Source organism: Aotus nancymaae, unplaced genomic scaffold (assembly GCF_030222135.1).
Source record: "Aotus nancymaae isolate 86718 unplaced genomic scaffold, 86718_ANA_hifiasm-v0.15.2.pri h1tg000077l, whole genome shotgun sequence".
Classification (NCBI taxonomy): Eukaryota; Metazoa; Chordata; class Mammalia; order Primates; family Aotidae; genus Aotus; species Aotus nancymaae.
In genome coordinates this window covers 12,419,905-12,441,023 of record NW_026988492.1, presented here as the reverse complement: position 1 = coordinate 12,441,023, position 21,119 = coordinate 12,419,905, and the positions used below count along the sequence as shown (strand labels likewise).

The window sequence follows — 21,119 nt, the reverse complement described above, 5'->3', positions numbered from 1 at the left end:
TTATTTTTTTGTAGAGACAGGGCCTTGCTATGTTTCCCCGGTTGGTCTTGAACTCCTGGATGCAAGCGATCCTACCACCTTGGCCTCCCAAAGTGCTGGGACTACAGGAGTGAGGCACTGTGCCTGGCCAACAGATTTCTTTTACTTTGGAAGTGCTAATAACAAAATCATACTGAAGTTACCAGTAAGTAGACAGCTTTGGTAATTGTAGCAACATATTTGTTATACTTTCACCTAATCATGAGAAATTTGGTTGAATGGGATGAGGAATTATTATTAACATAACATTAATATCATATAAGTGGCAGCCAATTTTAAATGTAGGTTTCTTGCTTATTTATTTATTTATTTATTTTTTTTTTTGAGACGAGGTCTTGCTCTTTTGCCCAGCCTGAAGTGCAGTGATGTGATCTTGGCTCATGGAAACTTCTGCCTCCGAGTAGCTGGAACTACAGGTGCTTGCCACCATGCCTGGCTAAATTTTGTATTTTTTGTAGAGACAGGGTTTTACCCTGTTGCCCAAGCTGATTTTTAACTCCTGGCTTCAAGCAATCTGCCTACCTCAGCCTCCCAAAGTGCAGTGATTACAGGCGTGAGCCACTGTACCCAGGCAAAATGTGTTTTTTTTTATTTTTTAAACTGCTTTATTTCAAAAAAGCTTTTGAAGTGATATAGCTGTATATTTTTATGGCAAAACCCAGCCCATCTTCAAACTGATAAATAGGGCCACCTAACTGCAAAGAGATGATTAATAATTTATGGCTTTCTTGTATTTTTCAGTGAAACAAAATATAACCTTTGTAGGGCTTAGAAATAGTTAAAAGCAGTGTTTGAAAAAAATTAGAAAGCAAGAAAGTTTAAAGAGAGTTCCAGAGGAGTTTTTAATTAGTGTGCTGGATACACATATATTTTTTCTTCTTGGAGAACTTACTCATTTTGAATTCTTTTTGTGAGTCCTCATGATCACTTGTTTGCTCAAATTCTTCTGTCCCACATCTCCATTATGAGCTGAAAAATTAGTTGAGTATCATATGTTTAGAGTAATCCTTTTTGTGAATCAATTTTTAGGTTTTTATTAATTTCTTAGAATTCTCTGAATTTTCTTGTATAACCAAAATAGTAGTTCTTCCTCTGTGACCCCAAACGTGACTTCAAAAATTAAAAGTAGAAAGAACATCACCTTCCCATACCCAGAAAGCCCCCCACAGGCTGTTTTAGAGGGTGTAAGATTTAAGCCTGTGGTTGTAAAATGGTGGTTCACGCTGTAGCAGGCCCACAGAGGGATGTGTTTTATTTGGCCAGCACTGTGTTGTCTCACACAGTATTCTTTAAAAAAAAAAAAAGAGTTGCCAACACTTAAAAACCAGGCAATTTCACATTAGAGAAAAAAAAGGTCTGAACAGTAGGCCTATATTCCTACATGGCAACACTGGCTGAAGCTAAGTAACTGCTGCCCTTTGTACATGGTGCCTAGACTTTTGTACTTCGCTTCTGCTCTCCCACTCCCTGACCTTTTTTTTTTTTCCCCAAACATCCTCTGGCTTCATTTATTTTAGTTACTTTCCTGCGCCCTGTGGGCATTTGCATTGACCATTTCTGATCTAAACAGACAACTAGCCATGACATAATTGAGAGAGGCTGAAATCACTGGGGCACTATTAAAGCAAGATCACTTTTGTCTGATTTACCTAGTAACAGCCATACTAATGCTATGCTGAGGGACATTCCTGTCGGCTCTCTTCCCTTCCAGTCAACATAGAGTCATTTCTAGTGTTCCATTCATGCAGCTTTAGATAGTACTAATATTATGAATGTTGCTGTTATTAAATGTCCGCCTTCTAATTTATGTTCTCTTTCTGTTTTAAACTTAAACCTAAAGTCATACTGAGGTTTTTGATTATTCTAAGTTGAAGATTTTGATCCACTTAAATTGTAACACTTCCCATGCCTGTTACTGACAGATCACTGCAAGTGTAGCCCTTAGTTAGGAAAAACAAACAAACCAGAAACTCAGGTTCTGAAAACAGTGCAGAATGAAATTCTTAAGAAAATGCAACTGTGTGAGAAGCAAAGTCTTGTCACCCCAAGTTTTTACATGTTATTACTGATCAAAAAATTGTATGCACATAAGGCCCATAAATGTTGTTGGAAAGAATTATGGAAAAACTGAGAGAGGCAGAGAAGTATGAAAAGATGACGCTCCCTCCTCCCGTGTCACAGCCCCACAGAGGAGTCTGCCTCAGTTTTCCACTCAAAATGAGCTATTCCTAAGCCAAATAAAACTAGTTATTCCTTTACTAAAAACAGCTAATCATCAAATTTGGTGACTATACATTTAGTTGTCTACATATGCAATAAACAACTTTAATTATTATTTGTGAATAAGGAAGGTGCTATTGGATAATTTCTTCTGACAGTTTGCAGTAAAAAAAAAGTTTAAAAGTAAATAACCCCTAACATTTAAAAAACATAATATTTTAACTTTAGTAAGGGTATGAATTAAGGCAGCAGGATAAGTGTGAAAAAGTAAATGAATATTATTTCTATTATATGTTAGTAATTCTTTGAAGAAAAAGAATTACATACTTTTTTCATATAATTTATTTAAAAAGAATAGTGATAGAGGCAGGATGAAATAGCCTGTTGGATGTGTAATATGTATGATGTGCATTATTTCGTTGTGCCTTATTAAAGAAGAAATATATTTGACCATCTTTTAAAATAAGAAACTTTCTGCTATATTAAAAAATAAGCTAAAAATTTTATATTTGTCTTTCCTTTGTAATGATAATGTTTGTACAGTTAGGCCCAGCAGTAGCTATATTAGAGAGACATGCTTATATTGCTTTATTAAAAAAAATCACATTGAAGAAAATTTGGCAAACAGAGAAAAAATATACCACCCATAGTACCATCAACCCAGTATAAATGCCGTTAGTATGTTGGTATAACATGTAGCTTTTTCTCTTTGCATTTTTAGACATAGTTATGACCTCTTTTTAATCTTGTTTATTATATAACAATATAGGATATGTCACATGTTATTGTATAATAGAAGATATATGTTAAAAATTTTTTTAAAGATTTACCTAAAATTTAAAATAAGGCAATGATATTTTCAGGGACTGAAGATAAATTTCTTGGCACACTGCTCTTTTCGGTCACCCTTTTATGAGCATCTAAGTCAGTACATATCAATCTTTGATTTCATAAGTGTGATCACTGAACATCTAAAAACTCATTTCCACATTTGAGTTTAAAACGATCTTCATGAGAGTTCTATGGGAAGTGATTTTTAGGTGTGCACAGTTTTGTATGTGTTTTGGTTGCTACTGCTTTTTTTTTTTTGAGTAGAAAATACGGAAAAAAAGAAAAGAGGAGAAGGAAGTAAGGTTGGAAGTACTTCCTGAAATGACACTTCTGTATATATTTTCCCTGAACACTCCACAGACCTGATTCCTGGCTCTGCTCTGTACTTGTAGTAGTCTGTTCATATATTCACTCTGAGCAGGGTTTTCTAGCACAGAATAATGTTTTACTTTATTTCCTTCCCCAAGATCTGGCCAAGTGTGCAACAAGCACATAGTAAGCACTTATTGAACACTCAGTGAGTGAAGGAGGAGAGAAAAACTATGTAAAACACCAAACTTAAGAATTATATCAGGTTGTTTTTAGCTGTAAGTTATAGAATGTAAATTACAAGTGGCTTAAGCAATAAGGACAGTTTTAAAATTCACATGACACAAGGTTCAGCGTAAGGGCAGTTCCAAAGCTGGTTTTACAGCTGAACAGTGTCATGGAGTACCCAGATGTTTTTCATTTTTGTACTCAGCCATCCTCAGCATATTGGTGATTTCTTCCTTTAGAATTGCAAGATGGATGTAGGAGTTCCAGATGTTATTTGCAGACATGACCATGTCCAAGAAAGAAGAGGCGGTATTTTCTGCTGTGTATCCCAGTTTATTACAGAGCTTTCACAGTTGCTTCCAGCTGACTTCTGCTCAGGTCTAGGATTGGCTCACAAGCCTTTGCCCAAGCTGACAATGGCTATTGGGTAGACACCAACAGTGGCTGGCATAGAAACACCAGAGGAAACAATAATGGGAAAAAGAGTAGTGATAGAGGCAGAATGAAATAGCCTGTTGGATGTGTAATATTTAGGGTCTACATTATTTAGACCTATTGTATTCTTAGTTGTATATACACTCACTGATATTTAATATTATTATATGTTTGAAGCTAGGAGAACACTACTATTTCTAAGTAAAAAGTGTGCTACTCAAGCTATATATATTTGGGGATGTAAACTATATGAAATTGCAGGTACAAAATTGCTAGGCCTGCTTCAGGTCCTTGGAAACTTCATTACCTTCATGACAAATCTTTTTCCACTGCCAGCCCCAGCCTTCCCCACATTTAACACTGCTACTGTGGAGAGAATAGAAAACAGCTTAGGATGAGATTGGGTAACAAGTTAGAAGAACACAATTTGCTTTCTTATTAACATTATGGTATTCTAAGGAAGAAGGATATTGCATTCAAGAATTACTCAAGGAACAGGTCAAATGAATTGGAGTTATAAAGACAGATAATAGATGATTTTTAAAAAAGTATCTTGAGTTTTTGTTAATAGTACTTTTAAACAATTGTAGTTTGCTACATATTCTTTACTCTTAGAAACTGGATATAAAAGTGAAAATACATGAGTAAATGAACTAATACTTACACTTTCTCAAAATAAAATATTCAGCCATATATATATATTTCCAGGTGTGCTTAAATAGGAACATATAAATTATTACTATATGACACCTGTACAATTTGGATTGAGTTAGATTCTTAAGTATCATTCTTAAGTAGCATTACTACATTCTTAAGTAGTAATAATTATCAGAAAATATGAGATTTTATTTAGAAAGTACATGTAATATAACATTTTATACTTTTTTTCCCCATTTCCTTTGGATGGGTGTGGGGGTGTTTGAGGGAAGAGAAACAGTGATCACCTGTGTCACCTGCTGTCTTCATGGTCTTCAGTCTATTGCAGTAGCATCCCAGAGGCTGTTTCTGAGGAACCTGTTGTATTTCTAGATTGATACTGCAGTCTGTTGGCTATTGTCTTCTTTTCAAAAAACAAGACAAAACATACTCCTCTCATCTACCTCGGGTTCTTGAGATTACATAAGAACTTCCCATAGTATACCATATTGTACACCAAATTTTAAAAATTGAAACGTACCTTTGCTAATGAATGTAGTGTTAATTTGCAGAAGTGTGTCATTGGCACCGAGTTGAATGAGCCTGTCACTTAATAGCCTTCCATTAATACTTGTTTAATGAAAGAATGAATGAATTGTTTGTACAATATTGGGACTTCTAAGATAATTATGATAATTTAAGGAAAGTAAATATTGGACACTATCCTGTATTTGCTAATGTTTTCTTTTAGAAGATGTGATATTACCAATACTTTGAAAAATCAAACACGGTATTATCTTCAAATTAAAGACTTTAAGTGATATGCTAAATAGAGATCTTAGCTTGACAGTTAAGATATCTATATATAACTAAGGCACTACACACTGGGAAAATAAGAACATAATTTGAAAGGAAGAGATTCCAGAAATGGTGTCTGTAATTCAGTAAGAGGGGCCGTGAATACAATGTGAGTAGAATCTGTAACCATGTGTAGTGCTTTATGCTTCTCAAAAGGCAGTTTTTCCATAGATATTATATAGGTCTGCTTGCCTGTCTCTCATTATCTGTAATTTAAAATGTGCTATTTTTGTAGCTCTTATTCCTGGACATACAAGTAAATCAACATGTGTATTCAAAAGATATATACTTAATTTCTGACATGAGTTAGATAAATTTACATTAACATTTATATATAGAAGTATATTGATCAGTAGTAGATCTCATTTTTGAAAGTATTTTTATATATACAATCAAAAGGCAGCTTTCTATTTTGTATAAGTTTTTAAAAAATCTTTTAAAAGTACTACAAAATAAAATGAATTTAAAAATCGACATTATTGGCACAAGATTCATGTTAATGTTTACTCATGTAAATAGCACAAAATACTGCCTAATTAGTGTGGTTGGTAAATTTTTGGTACTTTAATTTTCTCTGTTATTGTAAACCATGCACAAAATGCTTGTCTATTGAGAAGTGCAGAATTGTCAGAGCTTAAACAGCTGACATCTGCTTACTCTCTTAAAAAAAAAAAAAAAAAAGAATAACAAGCCATTTCAGCCTAATCTACCTCAAATGTGTTCATGTAAATGGAGGTCCATCTATTGACCTGTATTCTTTTCAGCTCAGGATTGGTCCACATGGTTTATGAAACCAGGAAGCCTGATTTGAAATGCAGATGTCGAGAGAGTGAAGTACACCCTCCCCTTTTTTCTTTGCTGTATCTGTCAGGGTGAAAAATGGCTTGCACAAGGGTCAGTCACCCATACTCACTTAATTACTTTTCTTGGACCCACAGAACTGTCACAAGCTGTGGTGGATGCGGGAGCTGTTCCTCTTTTAGTACTCTGTATCCAGGAGCCAGAAATTGCTTTGAAAAGGATTGCTGCTTCCACCCTCAGTGATATAGCAAAGCATTCTCCAGAGCTAGCACAGACAGTAGTGGATGCAGGAGCTGTTGCTCACTTAGCCCAGATGATCCTGAACCCTGATGCTAAATTGAAGGTATTTCAAAATAAGGTTGAAAAACACATCAACCTTCTCATAATGTAAGAGAACGAAAATGTGAACATATGAATATTTTGCATCTAAAAATAATTAGTAAATTATCTTTGAAGATAGATATGAATATATTATGCATTTTGTCTCAATATGTGAAAATAGTACTGTAAGATTAGATAACAAAGATGTGATTGGGGAAACTATGTACAGTGTTGAAGACAAGAAGTAACATCAGTGTTAACATTAATAATTAAAACACAGAATCACATAATGATCAAATCTCTGGTTTTGAAAAGACCTAAAGATTTTTTAACCCACCACTGTAATATTGTTTCTTATGGAAATTGCCATATTTATGTTAGCTTTTTTTATAGCTTTCTAAAATCTGATTTTTAGTTAACAGTCACCAATTATACTTTTATATTCTAATAGTTACATCCTATAATGTTTTAAAATTGTTAATGTTAACTAAGCAATAGAAAGTTCTTTGAAATGGTATCATTTCAGCATCATGTCAAAGATATTGTTCTGCTTGACAATTTTTGTACTAAATGATCATATGTCTCATAAATTAGCAACCTTAGTACTGCATAATTAAGAAATGATATTCATCCAGAGGTCATGTTATTTAATTAACTGTAATAGAGTTTTAAAATACTGAGAACTAATTTGGAAATTAGGAAATTTTGAAAACTTGGATGTAAGACTACAGTGTGAATGTCTCAAGACTTAGAAATCTTAGCTTGTGTCAGGTATGTACATTTTTTTCCTTTTATAAAGGAATTTAAATATATACAAAACTGTTTACATCTGAACTCTGTAATGGATGCTATATAGTGTTTTGTTTTGTTTTTTTGCTTCACAGCATCAGGTCCTTTCAGCTCTCAGTCAGATTGCGAAACATTCCGTGGATCTGGCAGAAATGGTTGTTGAAGCAGAGATTTTTCCAGTTGTACTTACCTGTCTGAAGGACAAGGATGAATATGTGAAGAAAAATGCTTGTACTTTAATTAGAGAGATTGCAAAACATACACCCGAGGTGAAAAGAAACTTCAAGACACAATAATATGTAGTAGTTAGTTTTAGTTTTTAAATAAAACATGAATTTGCTTATAGGGGGTTGTGGCACATGATCTAGTTAGGTCAGGATTTCTCGTCTTCTGCACTTGCTGATGTTTTGGACTGGGTAGTTCTTTGTTGTGGAGAGCTGGTCCTGCATGTTGTAGGATGGATGTTCAGCAGCATCCGTGGCCTCTCCCACTAGATGCCAAAAGTACCCTTCCCCCACAAGTAGTGACAATCAAAAATGTCTCCATACTTTGCCATATGTTCCCCAGGGAGCAAAACTGCCGCCAGTTGAGAACACTGGGTTATGTTAGCAGAGTTTGAGCTTGAATTCTCAGTTTCTAGTCATTTCCAGCTTTCCATTTCTAGATTGTAAAGACTATGGAACTTTGCCATCCTTACCATTTTATGTCAGCTGGGAGTAGTGAGACCATTCTTACAGCTCCAGGTTGGGAGAAATCACAAAGGTCCCCTGGCCTACTGTGACCACTCCAATAGTTGCTCTTACGTGGTGATTTCCTGCTCTGAGTTCTTAGATGGGAAAGAAATAGAGACAATGCAAACCTGTGTTGATTCTGAAGTATCTTTTTTCTATGTATGTTTTGACTAATCAGTTTTCATTTCATTAAACTTTAAGTCCCCATTCTTTATTTCATCTAACATCTTTATTTGGTTGAGATTTTTCAAAATTTAAGTGCACTCAGCTAGTAATCATTACTGGGGGAACAATTAGGTTAGAATATTTCAAGTCTGACATTGTCTTTCAGCCTTCAGTGATTAATCTGCTTCATACTCACCCATTGTGATTGGGGGTTTCAGTAGTAGTTATGAACTAGCCCTAGGCTTAGTGTCTAGGTGAGGAATTTTGACATCCATTATAATAGGGATAAAAGTTGTGCCATTGATGCATGAAAAATTGAACCACAGAATAAAGCTCCTCACAGAGAGTGTATTTGTGCATTTGAACTAGCAGTATTATTGTATATTTGTTTAATAAATATAATGATTTCACTAAATGATATTTCAATTTCACCAGTTGTTTTCAGTTTCCAAATAGAGTGTAGCAATATTAAACTATATTAAAGACCATCATAGGGTCCTGGTGATCTAACTCTTGTTCCCATCTCTTAGCTTTCACAGCTGGTAGTTAACGCAGGAGGGGTTGCTGCTGTGATTGACTGTATTGGCTCCTGCAAAGGGAACACACGGCTGCCTGGCATCATGATGCTTGGTTACGTAGCAGCTCATTCTGAGAACCTAGCAATGGCGGTCATCATTTCTAAGGTTTGTTCTTGCTTCATTTTCTTCTAGTTACAGTAAGAAATTCTAAGACAGAATTACAGATGAATGTTCTCCCACAGAATACAAAATATAACTGACTGGAGCAAAAAAATTACCTGAAAAAATTTTGATTGTTTCGATGCTTATTAGCAAGTTTCCCAAAGCAATCCTTGAAGTAAGGTTTAGGTTATGGGAAGTTTAAAGTTTTACTCAGTGTTTCTTATCAACAAAATATCAACTATTTTGAGCATAGTATTATCTGTATTTAAATATTGTTTATTTGTATCTTGAAGGTTTAATTATACATATCTACAACATGTGAAGCTTACTTTTGTTAGAAACACCTATTTGTAAATGTCATGCCCAGTAGTCATTTTCGGTATTCTGGGAGGTCTATATATCCCTCCCTTCCTGTGACTTGAGTAGGAGATGACAATGGCTAAGACATCCCTTTTTATCCACTTTCTCTCCTTCAGCTTTTATGAACTATTTCTCTTCTTAGATTTAGGCAATTCAGAGTACGTGTCAGAAAGCAGTGTTTTTGTTTCCTTGCTCTAGGGATTTTGCTTTATCTCAATTGACAACTTTGTAAGAATCCCTCATCTAGTACAGCCCTGGCACATAGTAGGTGCTCACAAAATATATGCTAATGAATAAATATTGATCTCTGGATGAATGCTTGAAAGCCTATATGCTTACAGTGTGTGTGGTGACCCTCTAGGGTATGGGTTTCTTATCAGCATAGAAAACCTGCTGCTGTATGTTAAACAGAAATGTGGGGGTTTTTTATCCCTTACTAATCCTCAGAATAAAAAGGGGCCTCAGATCTTTATTTTCTACCTATTTCATGATAATTCTTTGCTTTACTCCCTTTTATCCTGCTGTTTACCTTTTGTTCTTCTATTACCCAGAGACTGTGATAGTGACTAGAACAATAGTGGTGCTTTCTGAAGGGTCGAGGTAAGGATGTTACCAGGATTTTGATCCTTGGTTCTTTTGTGGATAGTCATGAAGCTTATGCATGGGAAGAATGATGAAAGAAGCAGCAATTGCTTTTGCTTCCCGTATGTCCTCCTGAAACTAACCAGGAAGCTCTCCCCGTATTTGGTCCAAGGTTGCTGCTAGCCGCTTCCACCTGGTTTGTTTTTCAGATAATTAGAGATCAAGATGTTGCTTGCTGAAACTCCAGCAGTTTCAGGCAATCCACATAGTATGGTAGAACTCTCTCCTTTTCCTGTGTAGTACTATAAAGACTAACAATAATACCTTACCTTTAAATAGTAGTTTTAAAGCAAATTTGTATTCCTTATCTTATTTGTTGTTCGTTACAACCGAGGCCAACAAGTCAGAGCTTTGGGGATGGAGTGGAGGCACTGTCTCCTTTTCCCCCTGCTTCTTCAGTCTTGTTACATCCTTGACATGTGGGCTTTCTGGAAAGTTGCTTCATTCTGGAGACAGGTCTGACCTTTAATATTGGCAGACATACATTTTTAGTTGTAGGAAAAAAGCCAATGAAGAAATACAGATGATCTCTTCAGGAAATTGGTCTTAATAACCAAATTAAAAAGCAAAGAATTAAAGCATATATGATGATTCTGGCCTTTGCTATGGCAGCATAACCATGTGATAGTTTTTTGTGGTACTAAATTTAAGATGATTACTGTAATCACAAATTAGTCAGAAAATTACACCTATGCAGAATCTGGAATTAGAATTTGATTTTTTAAAAATTGTTCCTTGGGTATACAAAATGTAATATATTTGAGGCTTCTTAGTTAATTCTGTTTTTATTATTTAGATAAAATTGAAGCCTAAGATGCAAAATGTGAGCATGTGCTATCTGTGTAACAGAAGTAATCATTGCTGTTTTGACATTGAATCATGTTAAAGTGGACAAAACTATAATTTAAAAGTTGACCATAATTAATGGAAAATTATTGATGTACTGTTTTAGGAAAGGTGTTAGTGAATATATTTCATCAAAAAGGTACTTAGATACAGTAGATTCTTACTGATTTATTTGATTTTGAATCTATAGTAGTTATTTTCTTCTCAGGTTTATTATATTTGGTGAAAAGACAATTTCTTTAAAGATTCTAAATTAAATTTTTAACAAAGGAAAATAAAAGATTTTAAAATTCTAAACATTTTTAGTTTGTCACAGTATCATCTGGGTTTGCCTATTTCCTAGTCTGTGACATCTGTTGTTTGGTTAAATACCTCTCTATTTGGGGGGGTAAAAGCTAGCAGAGATATTCTTGGTTTAGTTGAATTGTTATAGATAATTAAGGTAATTTAGTTCTAGTCATTTTATTGACTTAATAAATGACAGCGTCTGTGATGTGCTCATTTATTGAACCGTTTAAGAAAAAAAGGATCAAGGCCGAAATGATTTTTTCTCATGTTTGAGAGACATGGAAGACTCTTTAATCCTGATCTAGATTCATATCACTTGCTCTTTTGATCCACGCTGCAGGCTGTACCCCAGTTGTCAGTCTGCTTGTCAGAAGAACCAGAAGATCATATTAAGGCTGCGGCTGCTTGGGCCTTAGGACAGATTGGAAGACATACTCCTGAACACGCACGAGCTGTTGCAGTCACAAATACTTTGCCAGTTCTGCTTTCTTTGTACATGTCAACAGAAAGTTCTGAGGATCTTCAAGTAAAAGTAAGTGCTTAATTCTGTTTTATGAAGATTTTGGCTCATTTAAAAAATATGTCATTTAAAATCTCTTAGTTTTCATAATGGACAATATTGTTTTATTAGTCAAGAAATACAAATTTATCATAATTGAGTTTACCCTGCTTTGAAAATGAGTTACCCTGTCTCTAAAAATCAGCAATAAATTTGAGAGAAAGTTCTCTATGGGTGCAAAGTTATTTGTAAAATGAATGGTTATTATATTCTACATTCCTGTTGACTCTTCTTATGAAGTAGGAATTGAAGAATAATAGAATTTTTGAGTTGGAATTTGCTGGAGAGACCTCTACTTCATTTTACATTTAAAAGTGAAATCCAATAGAATGTGAAGTACCTTTCAAAGGTATCATACAGATTCAGGGGATATTTTTGAACCCATAATTTACCTCTTTTAATTCCAGGGCCACCTGACCTTTTCATTATATGTGTTATATTTGTTTCTTAAAAAAATTGTCTATAAAACTCACTAAATTAAACATTTTAAAATAATGCATTTTTAAAAGGCAGATTTTCTGAAATGATTCACAAAATATAAATGATTACCAAAATGATTCACAAAACATAAATATGAAGTAGGATGGATTGTTTAATGATTTTAGAATTTTTTAAAAAAGAAAAAAAATGTTTTCCAGCATACTTCCTATTAGGAAAACATGTAATTTTTTGAAAGCAGTTTTTAAAATTGACTTGGATTGAGGGAAGTTCACAGAAAAAACAATAATTTAACATTAGATTAAATTACTTTAAATTTTAATTAAAACGGTAAACTAACAAATAAGAAAACAATTTGGTGAAACTTAACTTTAGATGGGATAATGAGACAGGAAGTTTACTTGGACTACATAGTTGAGTGACTCTGAAAGTTAGGTATAGTGAATTATCTATTTGACTTGTAAATTTTATAAAAGTAAATTTATGTATATTTGGTTATGATTGCATATTATTTCTCTGCTAATTCATTGAGGGAAATTGGTTCTAAGATTTAACATTTTTTCAGTTTTTATAAGGCTTTCTAGACCAACAATAATTTAATAGATTTAGAACTTCCCTCATATGTCTTTCACATGTGTATTCTTTGGCAGTGCTTGGTAGAGAGAGAAAGATTGACAATATAAGTTCTTTTCTAGTTTAACAGGTCTCTTTAACTTTCTGGTGAGAAACCAAAACTCTATTCCCAGCTTTGAGTTGTCCAACACAGCTGATATACATGTATACATGCATATAATTTTAACCTATGTATGTAGTCCTCTTTTGGCTTCGTATTTCTTTAACCCATTATCATCACTGTCTTTCTCCTCCTCCCATTCTTCTCTCTTCCTTCCTCTCCTGCCACCCTCCTGAGTTTCCTCTTAAGTTTTGGCAATAAAGGGATATTTGAGCTATAGCGTAAATCATTAATAGTGGACTCAACAGTAATTTCAGCTTGAGAAACCCTTTCAAATAGTCCCTTAGGTAGGAGTATGTACTTTTTATATACTACTACCTTATATAACTTGGTTTTTAATAAATTATGATATTATGTTGTATACATATCACTGGAGAAAAATAAATTTGAAAACTTCACTTTTTGAAGTAAGATAAATTTCATTTTGTTTAACAAGTGGTATTTTTAGGTTAACTAATAGAAATTAACTTCCTTCTGCCTATATTTAGTACAGTATTACTTTAAGGAAATACGCTGAGTAGTAAGTTAAAATGTGGGATCTTTACCAGTCATTCTATCAACAATCTTTTCAAGGCTTCAAGCCCATCCAAATATTTTCTTATTGTAGGGAGTTGATCATTCTTTTTTCTTTCCCCACGGTCTCTTGAGTTCTCTCAGTTGTTATTTTGAAGGGTGTAGAATAAAAGTCCATTCAAGCCTTTTTGATTTGACATCATCTCAGTAGGGAGAAGTGTATTCAAGAGTGTCAAGAACTGTCTAATGGTATTTCTCATTTGTTACTCTGTGGCAGTTTTCAAATTATAGGGCCATGTTGAAGTTCATTTTGTCCCAAAGGCATGTCAGCTTCTGTAAGCATTGTCTAATTGGTTTCCATGCAGGAGAACCAATGAGCAGTCTTTCGGAATTTCTCTCATGTTTTCTTTGGAAAAATATCTATTCAGACCCTTTGCTCATTTTAAATTGGGTTACTTTTCTTTTTATTATTGAATTGTAAGAGCTCTTTGTATATTCTTGGTGCAAGTTGTTTTTTTGTTTTTGTTTTTGCTTTTTTGAGATGGAATCTTGCTCTGTTGCTAGGCTGGAGTGCAGTAGTGTGATCTTGGCTCATTGCAACCTCTGCCTCCCAGGTTCAAGCAATTCTCCTGCCTCAGCCTCCCAAGTAGCTGGAATTTCAGGCGGCTAATTTTTGTATTTTTAGTAGAGACAGGGTTTTGCCATCTTGGCCAAGCTAGTCTTGAACTCCTAACCTCAGGCGATCGCCCACCTCGGCCTCCCAAAGTGCTGGGATTACAGGCATGAGCCACCGCGCCTGGCCCAAGTTCTTATAAAATGTATGATTTGCAAATATTTTCTCACATTCTGTGGATTTTGTTACTATATGCTCCCATGTTATACCAAATATCTTAATAAAAATGGAAAAGAAATTTTTTCTATTAAGTTTATCTACGTATGTTTTGAAAATATTCAGACAATTATATCTTTATTTGTTTGGATTTAGAGGCATCATATTGAAATGTTTCATCTTAATTTGGCATTTGAATCAGCTCATTCTAGTTATAAAACTATGTTTAAGATATTTAATTATTGTGTTTTTATGGTAATAGTTGTTGCTCCTTCATTTTTAGCAGCTTTATTGAGACATATTTCACATACCATACATTTGATCCATTTAAAGTACACTATTTAACGGTTTTGGGTATATTTACAGAATTGTGAAACCATCTAATTTTAGAATACTTTTATTCCCCATAAAAGAAATGCTGTACCCATTAGCTGTGATTCTGTATCCCTTCTGCCTAGCCCCAGACAGCCATTAATTTACTATGGATTCACTTCTTTTGGACATTTCACTTAAATGGAGTCATACAAAATATATAACCTTTTTAGAGATAGGGTTTCTTTCTGTTGCACAGACTGGAGTGCAGCGGCACAATCATAGCTCACTGTAGGCTTGAACTCCTGCGGCCAAGTGATCCTTCTGCCTTAGCTTCCCAAGTAGCTATGAATACAAGTATGTACTGCTACATATAGCTAATTAATTATTATTATTATTATTATTATTATTATTGTAGAGACAGAGTCTCACTGTGTTGCCTGGGCTGGTCTTGAACTCCTGGCCTCAAGCAGTCTCTCACTTTGGCTTCCCAAAGCACTGGGATAAGAGGTGTGAGCCACCACACCTTGCCACGTGCCTGGCTTATTTACTACTTAGTCAGAGTTTCACAGTTTGTCCATGTTGTGGTGTATATCAGTATTTTGTTGCTTTCTGTGGCCAAATAATATTCTATTGTATTAATATGCCACATTTTGTTTATCCATTTTCCAGCTGATGGATATTGGATTATTTCTACTCTTGACTATTATGAATAATGCTGTTATGAACATTATTGTAACAGGTTTTCATGTGGATGTGTTTTCATTTCTCTTGGGTATGAAATTGCTGGGTCAATGGATAACTCTGTTTAACATCTTGAGAAACTGCCAAACTGTTTTCCAAGGTACTACCATCAAGGTACGAAAGGGTTCCACTTTTTCCACATCTTTGCCAACTCTTGTTGTTATCTTTAATTTTGATTGTAGCTATCCTAGTGGATTTGAATTGGTATCTAATTGTGGTTTTTGATTTGCATTTGTCAAATGGTTAATGATGTTGAAAATCTTTTCATATGCTTATTGGCTGTTCATACATCTTTGCAGAGGTATCTATTCAGACCCTTTGCTCATTTTAAACTGGGTTTATCTTTTTATTATTGAGTTATAAGAGTTCTTTGTATATTCTAGATACATGATCTTATCAGATATATGATTTTCAATTATTTTCTCACATTCTGTGGGCTGTCTCATTATCTTGATGATATTGTCTGCAGCACAAAAGTTTCAAATTTTAATGAAAATCAATTGATCTATTTTTGTTGTTGTTGCATGTGTTTTTCATGTTGTATCTAAGAAGGCTTTGTCTAACCAAAGGTCATACCCTATGTTCCTCTTCATTATAATAGCTATTACTCTTTGGACCACAATGCTTTCAGAACAAAAATAACTTTCTGGAAAATTTTTTAAAAAAATTTTAAGTAGTTTTCATTCCAGATAATTGTATCAGCCTGTTCTCATACTTCTGTGAAGAACTGCCTGAGACTGGGTAATTGATGAAGAAAAGAAGTTTAATTGACTCACAGTTCTGCATGCTGTACAGGAAGCATGGATGGGAGGCCTCATGAAACTTAGAATCATGGCAGAAAGCAAAGGGAAGATGAGAATGCCTTCACATGGCACAGCAGGAGAGAGGGAGCAAAGAAGGAGGTGCTACACATTTTAAATAAGCAGATCTCATGAGAACTCTGATGTGGTTTGGCTCTGTGTCCCCACCCAAATCTCATCTTGAATTATACTCCCATAATTCCCACCTGTTGTGGGAGGGACCCAGTGGGAGATAATTTGAATCATGGGGGTGATTTTCTCCATAGTATTCTTGGGGTAGGGAATAAGTCTCATGAGATCCGATGGTTTTATCAGGGATTTCCACTTTTGCATCTTCTCATTTTCTCTTGCTGCTGTCGTGTAAGAAGTGCCTTTTGCTTCCTGCCATGAATCTGAGGCCTCTCCAGCCATATGGAACTGTAAGTCCAATTAAACGTCTTTTTCTTCCTCATCTTGGCTATGTCTTTATCAGCAGTGTGAAGACTAATACGAACTCTATCATGAGACAGCACCAAGGGAAGGGTGCTAAACCATCAGAAACCACCTCTATGATCCAGTCACCACCCACCAGGTCATACCACTGATAGTAGGCCACACAATTGATATGGTTTACTCTCTAACACTGGGAGCAAGCCATATCAATAATCCATTAAGGAAAGCAACAATGAATAATTTTTTGATATTCAATTTTCAGTGACAAACAATCGAAATTGTATTGGTTTCCCATAGTATTGTCAATTTTATTTTGTTAATTGCTATTTTTATATGTGATGTTAAGAGGTAAAAAATAGTGTTGTTACTTACTGTGGTTTTTCTAATAGCCCTAATCAGGGAAGATACAGTCAGTTTTTAGAAATGACAGAAAAATGAATGAATTTAGAACTATAGATGCTGTGCTAGTTTATAGGGAAACCAGGCTCAAACCCTCATGCCCTCAATAGATAGCCCAGGATTCCTTCTCTGACATCATCACATATTGTGTGTAAGGATAAGCATTAACTACTAAATGCAGTGACAATTAGCAAAATTTATAATCTGTTATTCATTAGTTCAAGGTAAGATATTACTTGATTTACTGAATTAGGTAAATAGAAGGGGTTTTTGACCCGATAGAATTTCTATACAATTCATAGTATGGAGTTTAAGAATTACTGTATTTTGCTCAGAGCCATAAATAATCAATCATAATGCGTATCTTCTAAAAGGTAACAAATCTTAAAACCAACATGTGACATGATCTTGTTTGTAGGAAATCCTAAGGAATACACACAGACACACACACATACACACACACAAACACAATCATGGAACTAATAAGAGTTCAACAAAGTCATGGGATACAAGATCAATATACAAGAATCAATTGTATTTTTTTTTCTTTTTTTGAGACAGGGTCTCACTCTGTTGCCCAGGCTGGACTATTGCCCAGGCTAGAGTGCAGTGGCACAATCTCAGCTCACTGCAACCTCCACCTCCAGGGTTTAAGTGATTTTTGTGCCTCAGTCTCCTGATTAGTCCGGATTACAGGCATGTACCACCACGCCCAACTATTTTTTTGGTATTTTTAGTACAGAGAGGGTTTTGCCATGTTGGCCAGGCTGGTCTTGAACTCCTGAGCTCCAATGATCAACCTGCTTTGGCCTCCCAAAGTTGCTGGGATTACAGACGTGAGCCACTGCTGTCCTCTCAATTGTATTTCATATACAGGTAATAAACAATTCAAATATGAAATTGAGAAAATAGTTTTATTCATAATAATGTCAAAAAGAATTAAATACATACAAATAAACAAAAGGTTAAGACTTATACACTGAAAACTATAAAACGTTACTTAAAAAATAAATCATGGGACATTCCATGTTTGTGGACTGGAAGATTCAATATTGTTAAACTGGCAATACTCCAAATTGATAATGTATGTTCAACATAATCTCCATCAAAATCCTAGCTGACTTTTTTTTACCCCCAGAAATTGAGAAGCTGATCTGAAAATTCATGTGGAAATGAAAAGAACCAAGACTAGCAAAACAATCTTGAAAAAGAACTTAACACTGCCCAATTTCAAAATGTACCAAAAACCCATAATAATGAAGATAATATGGTACTTGCTTACAGAAAGACATATGTATCAATGAAATTGAATTGAGAATCTGAAATAAACCCTTTTTATCATCAATTAATTTTTCACAAAGTTGCCAAAGCAATTTAATGTGGAAAAAATAGTCTTTTCAGCAAAGGTACTGGGAATTGTATCCTCAAGTAAAAATATTAGTTTGGACCCCTATCTCATACCATATACCAGAGTTAACTCAAAATGGATCATAGATCTAAATATAAATGTTTTGACTATAAATTCTTAGAAGAAACCTAGGAATAATATTTGTGATCTCAGATTAGGCAATTATTATTTTTTTCTTTTCTTTTTTTTTTGTTGTACTTTAGGTTCTGGGGTACATGTGCAGATCAAGCAGGATTGTTGCATAGGTACATACATGGCAAGGTGGTTTGCTGCCTTCATCTGCCCATCACCTATATCTGGTATTTGTACCCTCATTATCCCTCCCCACCATCCCCACCCCACTGTCCCTCCCCTAGGCACCCCCTGCTGATCGCAGTGTGTGATGCTCCCCTCCCTGTGTCCACGCATTCTAATTGTTCAAACACAGTGATTTTAAAAACTGATACATTGGCCAAGAATGGTGACTCACACCTGTAATCCCAGCACTTTGGGAAGCCAAGGTGGGTGGATCACAAGGTCAGGAGCTCAAGACCAGCCTGGCCAAGATGGTGAAACCCCGTCTCTACTAAAAAAAAAAAAGAAAAGTTAGCTAGGCACAGTGGCAGGTGTCTATAATCCCCACTACTTCGTAGGCTGAGGCAGGAGAATCTCTTGAACCCGGGAGGTGGTGGTTGCAATGAGCCAAGATCATGCCATTTCACTTCAGCCTGGGCGACAAGAGCAAATTATATTTCATCAAAAAAAAAAAAAAACTTTTATGCTTCAAAAGACACCATTAAGCCTGGGCACATGGCTTATGCCTGTAATCCCAACACTTTGGAGGACAAGGCAAGAGGATCACTTGAGGCTAGGCATTTAGAGACTAGCATGGGCAACATTCTGTGAGACCCTATCTCTACAAAAAGCAAAACAAAACTAGCTGAGTATGGTGGTGCATGCCTGTATTCCCAGCTACTTGGGAGACTTAGGCAGGAGGATTGCTTGAGCTCAAGAATTTGAGACTGCAGTGAGCTATGATCCTGATACTGCACGGCAGCCTGGGTAACAAAGTGAGATCCTGTCTTTAAAAAAGAAAAGATTGCCATTAAGAAAATAAAAAGACAAGCCACACAAACTTGAAGAAAATATTTGCAATTCAAGAAAGGAGTTTAAGTCTTTTTTTTTTTTTTTTCTTTTTTTTTTTGTAGCAGAATGTCACACAGGCTGGAGTGCAATGGCACAATCTTGGCTCACTGCAACCTCCACCTCTGGGATTCAAGCAATTCTCCTGCCTCAGCCTCCCAAGTAGCTGGGACTACAGGCACCCACTACCACACCTGGCTAATTTTTATATTTTTAGTAGAGACAGGGTTTCATCATGTTGGCCTGGCTGGTCTCAAACTCCTGACCTCAGGTGATCCGTCCGCCTTGGCCTCCCAAAGTGCTGGGATTACAGCCATGAGCCACTGCACCTGGCTGAGTTTAAGTCTTTTTAACAACTTTATTGAGATATAATTTACATACCATAAATTCACTCATTTTAGGTACACAATTTAATGATTTTTCGTAAATTTACAGAATTGTGCAGCCATCTTTACAATCAAATTTCAGAACATTTTTATCATCCCAGAAGGAAGCCTCATGTCCATTTTTAGTCAGTCACTCCCTCTTCCCTCCTCTCAGTTATCCCCATCAGCTTCAGACAACTATTAATCTCCTTTCTTTCTCTCTAAATTTGACTTTTCTGGACAATCCATATAAACAAAATTATACAGTATGTGAACTTTTTTGTGCCTTGCCTCTTTCACTAAGGATAACATTTGTGAGGTGGATTCATATTATAGCAAGTGTCAGTACTTTGTTCCTTTTCATTGTCAAATAGACACGTAAACAAAGTCTTAAGTAACTAGGATTTCTATCATGCTGGATGATAGAGCTGATTATTAATTTTGATATACATTTATATCTAGAAGAATATAATCATAAGCTGATTATATTTCCTTCCACGTGAAAGATAGTAAAGCTCAGTGAATTTCTAGTGTACTCCTTTCTATAGTTCTTAATTAATAACTTGACAATACATCAACTGAGAATTATTAGAATAAGGCTGTCTTTATGGTACAGTATATGTAATTTTTGCTACAGTGTTCAAAGACCTTTTCACTGATAACAGTCAAGTTAAATTTGTTAGCTTGCTAAGATCACCATGATTTAAGATATGGTGGGAACTGAGAATTTAATTCCAACTTACATTATACTACTTGTGGGAAAAAGCTGGGCTGCATATTTTACATTCCTTGTTTTATTTAATGTAATTTGTAAAACAGTGTTTGAAGATAAATGTGTCCAGCAATAAGAGGCTATGCAAGACTGCTTAGCCTGTGTCTCCTGGAAAACTTAAATTCAAGAGATCCTTTACTAATAACACAACTGTGATAAAGTTTTTACTGAATTGATTTACCAATTCTAAAATTCATGATGTGAAAATCATAATGCTCCTTGACATTTCAAGAGCATTGCAAAACATTTCAATAGCAAAACAAGGTGGTGATCACAGAAGACCAGGTTGGGTAAGGCCTCAGAGAAAGAATAGGTGAACAGAAAAGCCATAAGGGAGCACTGAAGCACAAAACGTCAGACAAACAGATGTGGAATTCTAGTGGAAAATAGCTAGAGACAAGCCCAATTGTTGTGAAGCTTTCCAAACTGAAGAGCACAGCCTTTAATACAAAGAAAATGAATCACAACCAGCCATGACCTGAGAGCTGGCTGCCGTGAATGTGCTGCAGTCCAA

The 21,119-nt window shown here is 35.2% G+C and overlaps 1 protein-coding gene across 2 annotated transcripts in view; it reads left to right on the top strand.

Moving 5' to 3' along the window:
- Positions 1-21,119, top strand: part of SPAG6 (sperm associated antigen 6) — a 64,961-nt gene that overhangs the window by 32,895 nt on the left and 10,947 nt on the right. For both annotated transcript variants that reach the window (XM_012450122.2, XM_012450121.2), the window contains exons 5-8: positions 6,495-6,700; positions 7,563-7,736; positions 8,894-9,046; positions 11,520-11,711. In XM_012450122.2, the coding sequence (XP_012305545.2) occupies positions 6,495-6,700; positions 7,563-7,736; positions 8,894-9,046; positions 11,520-11,711 (725 nt within the window). The remainder of the gene's footprint in view (positions 1-6,494; positions 6,701-7,562; positions 7,737-8,893; positions 9,047-11,519; positions 11,712-21,119) is intronic.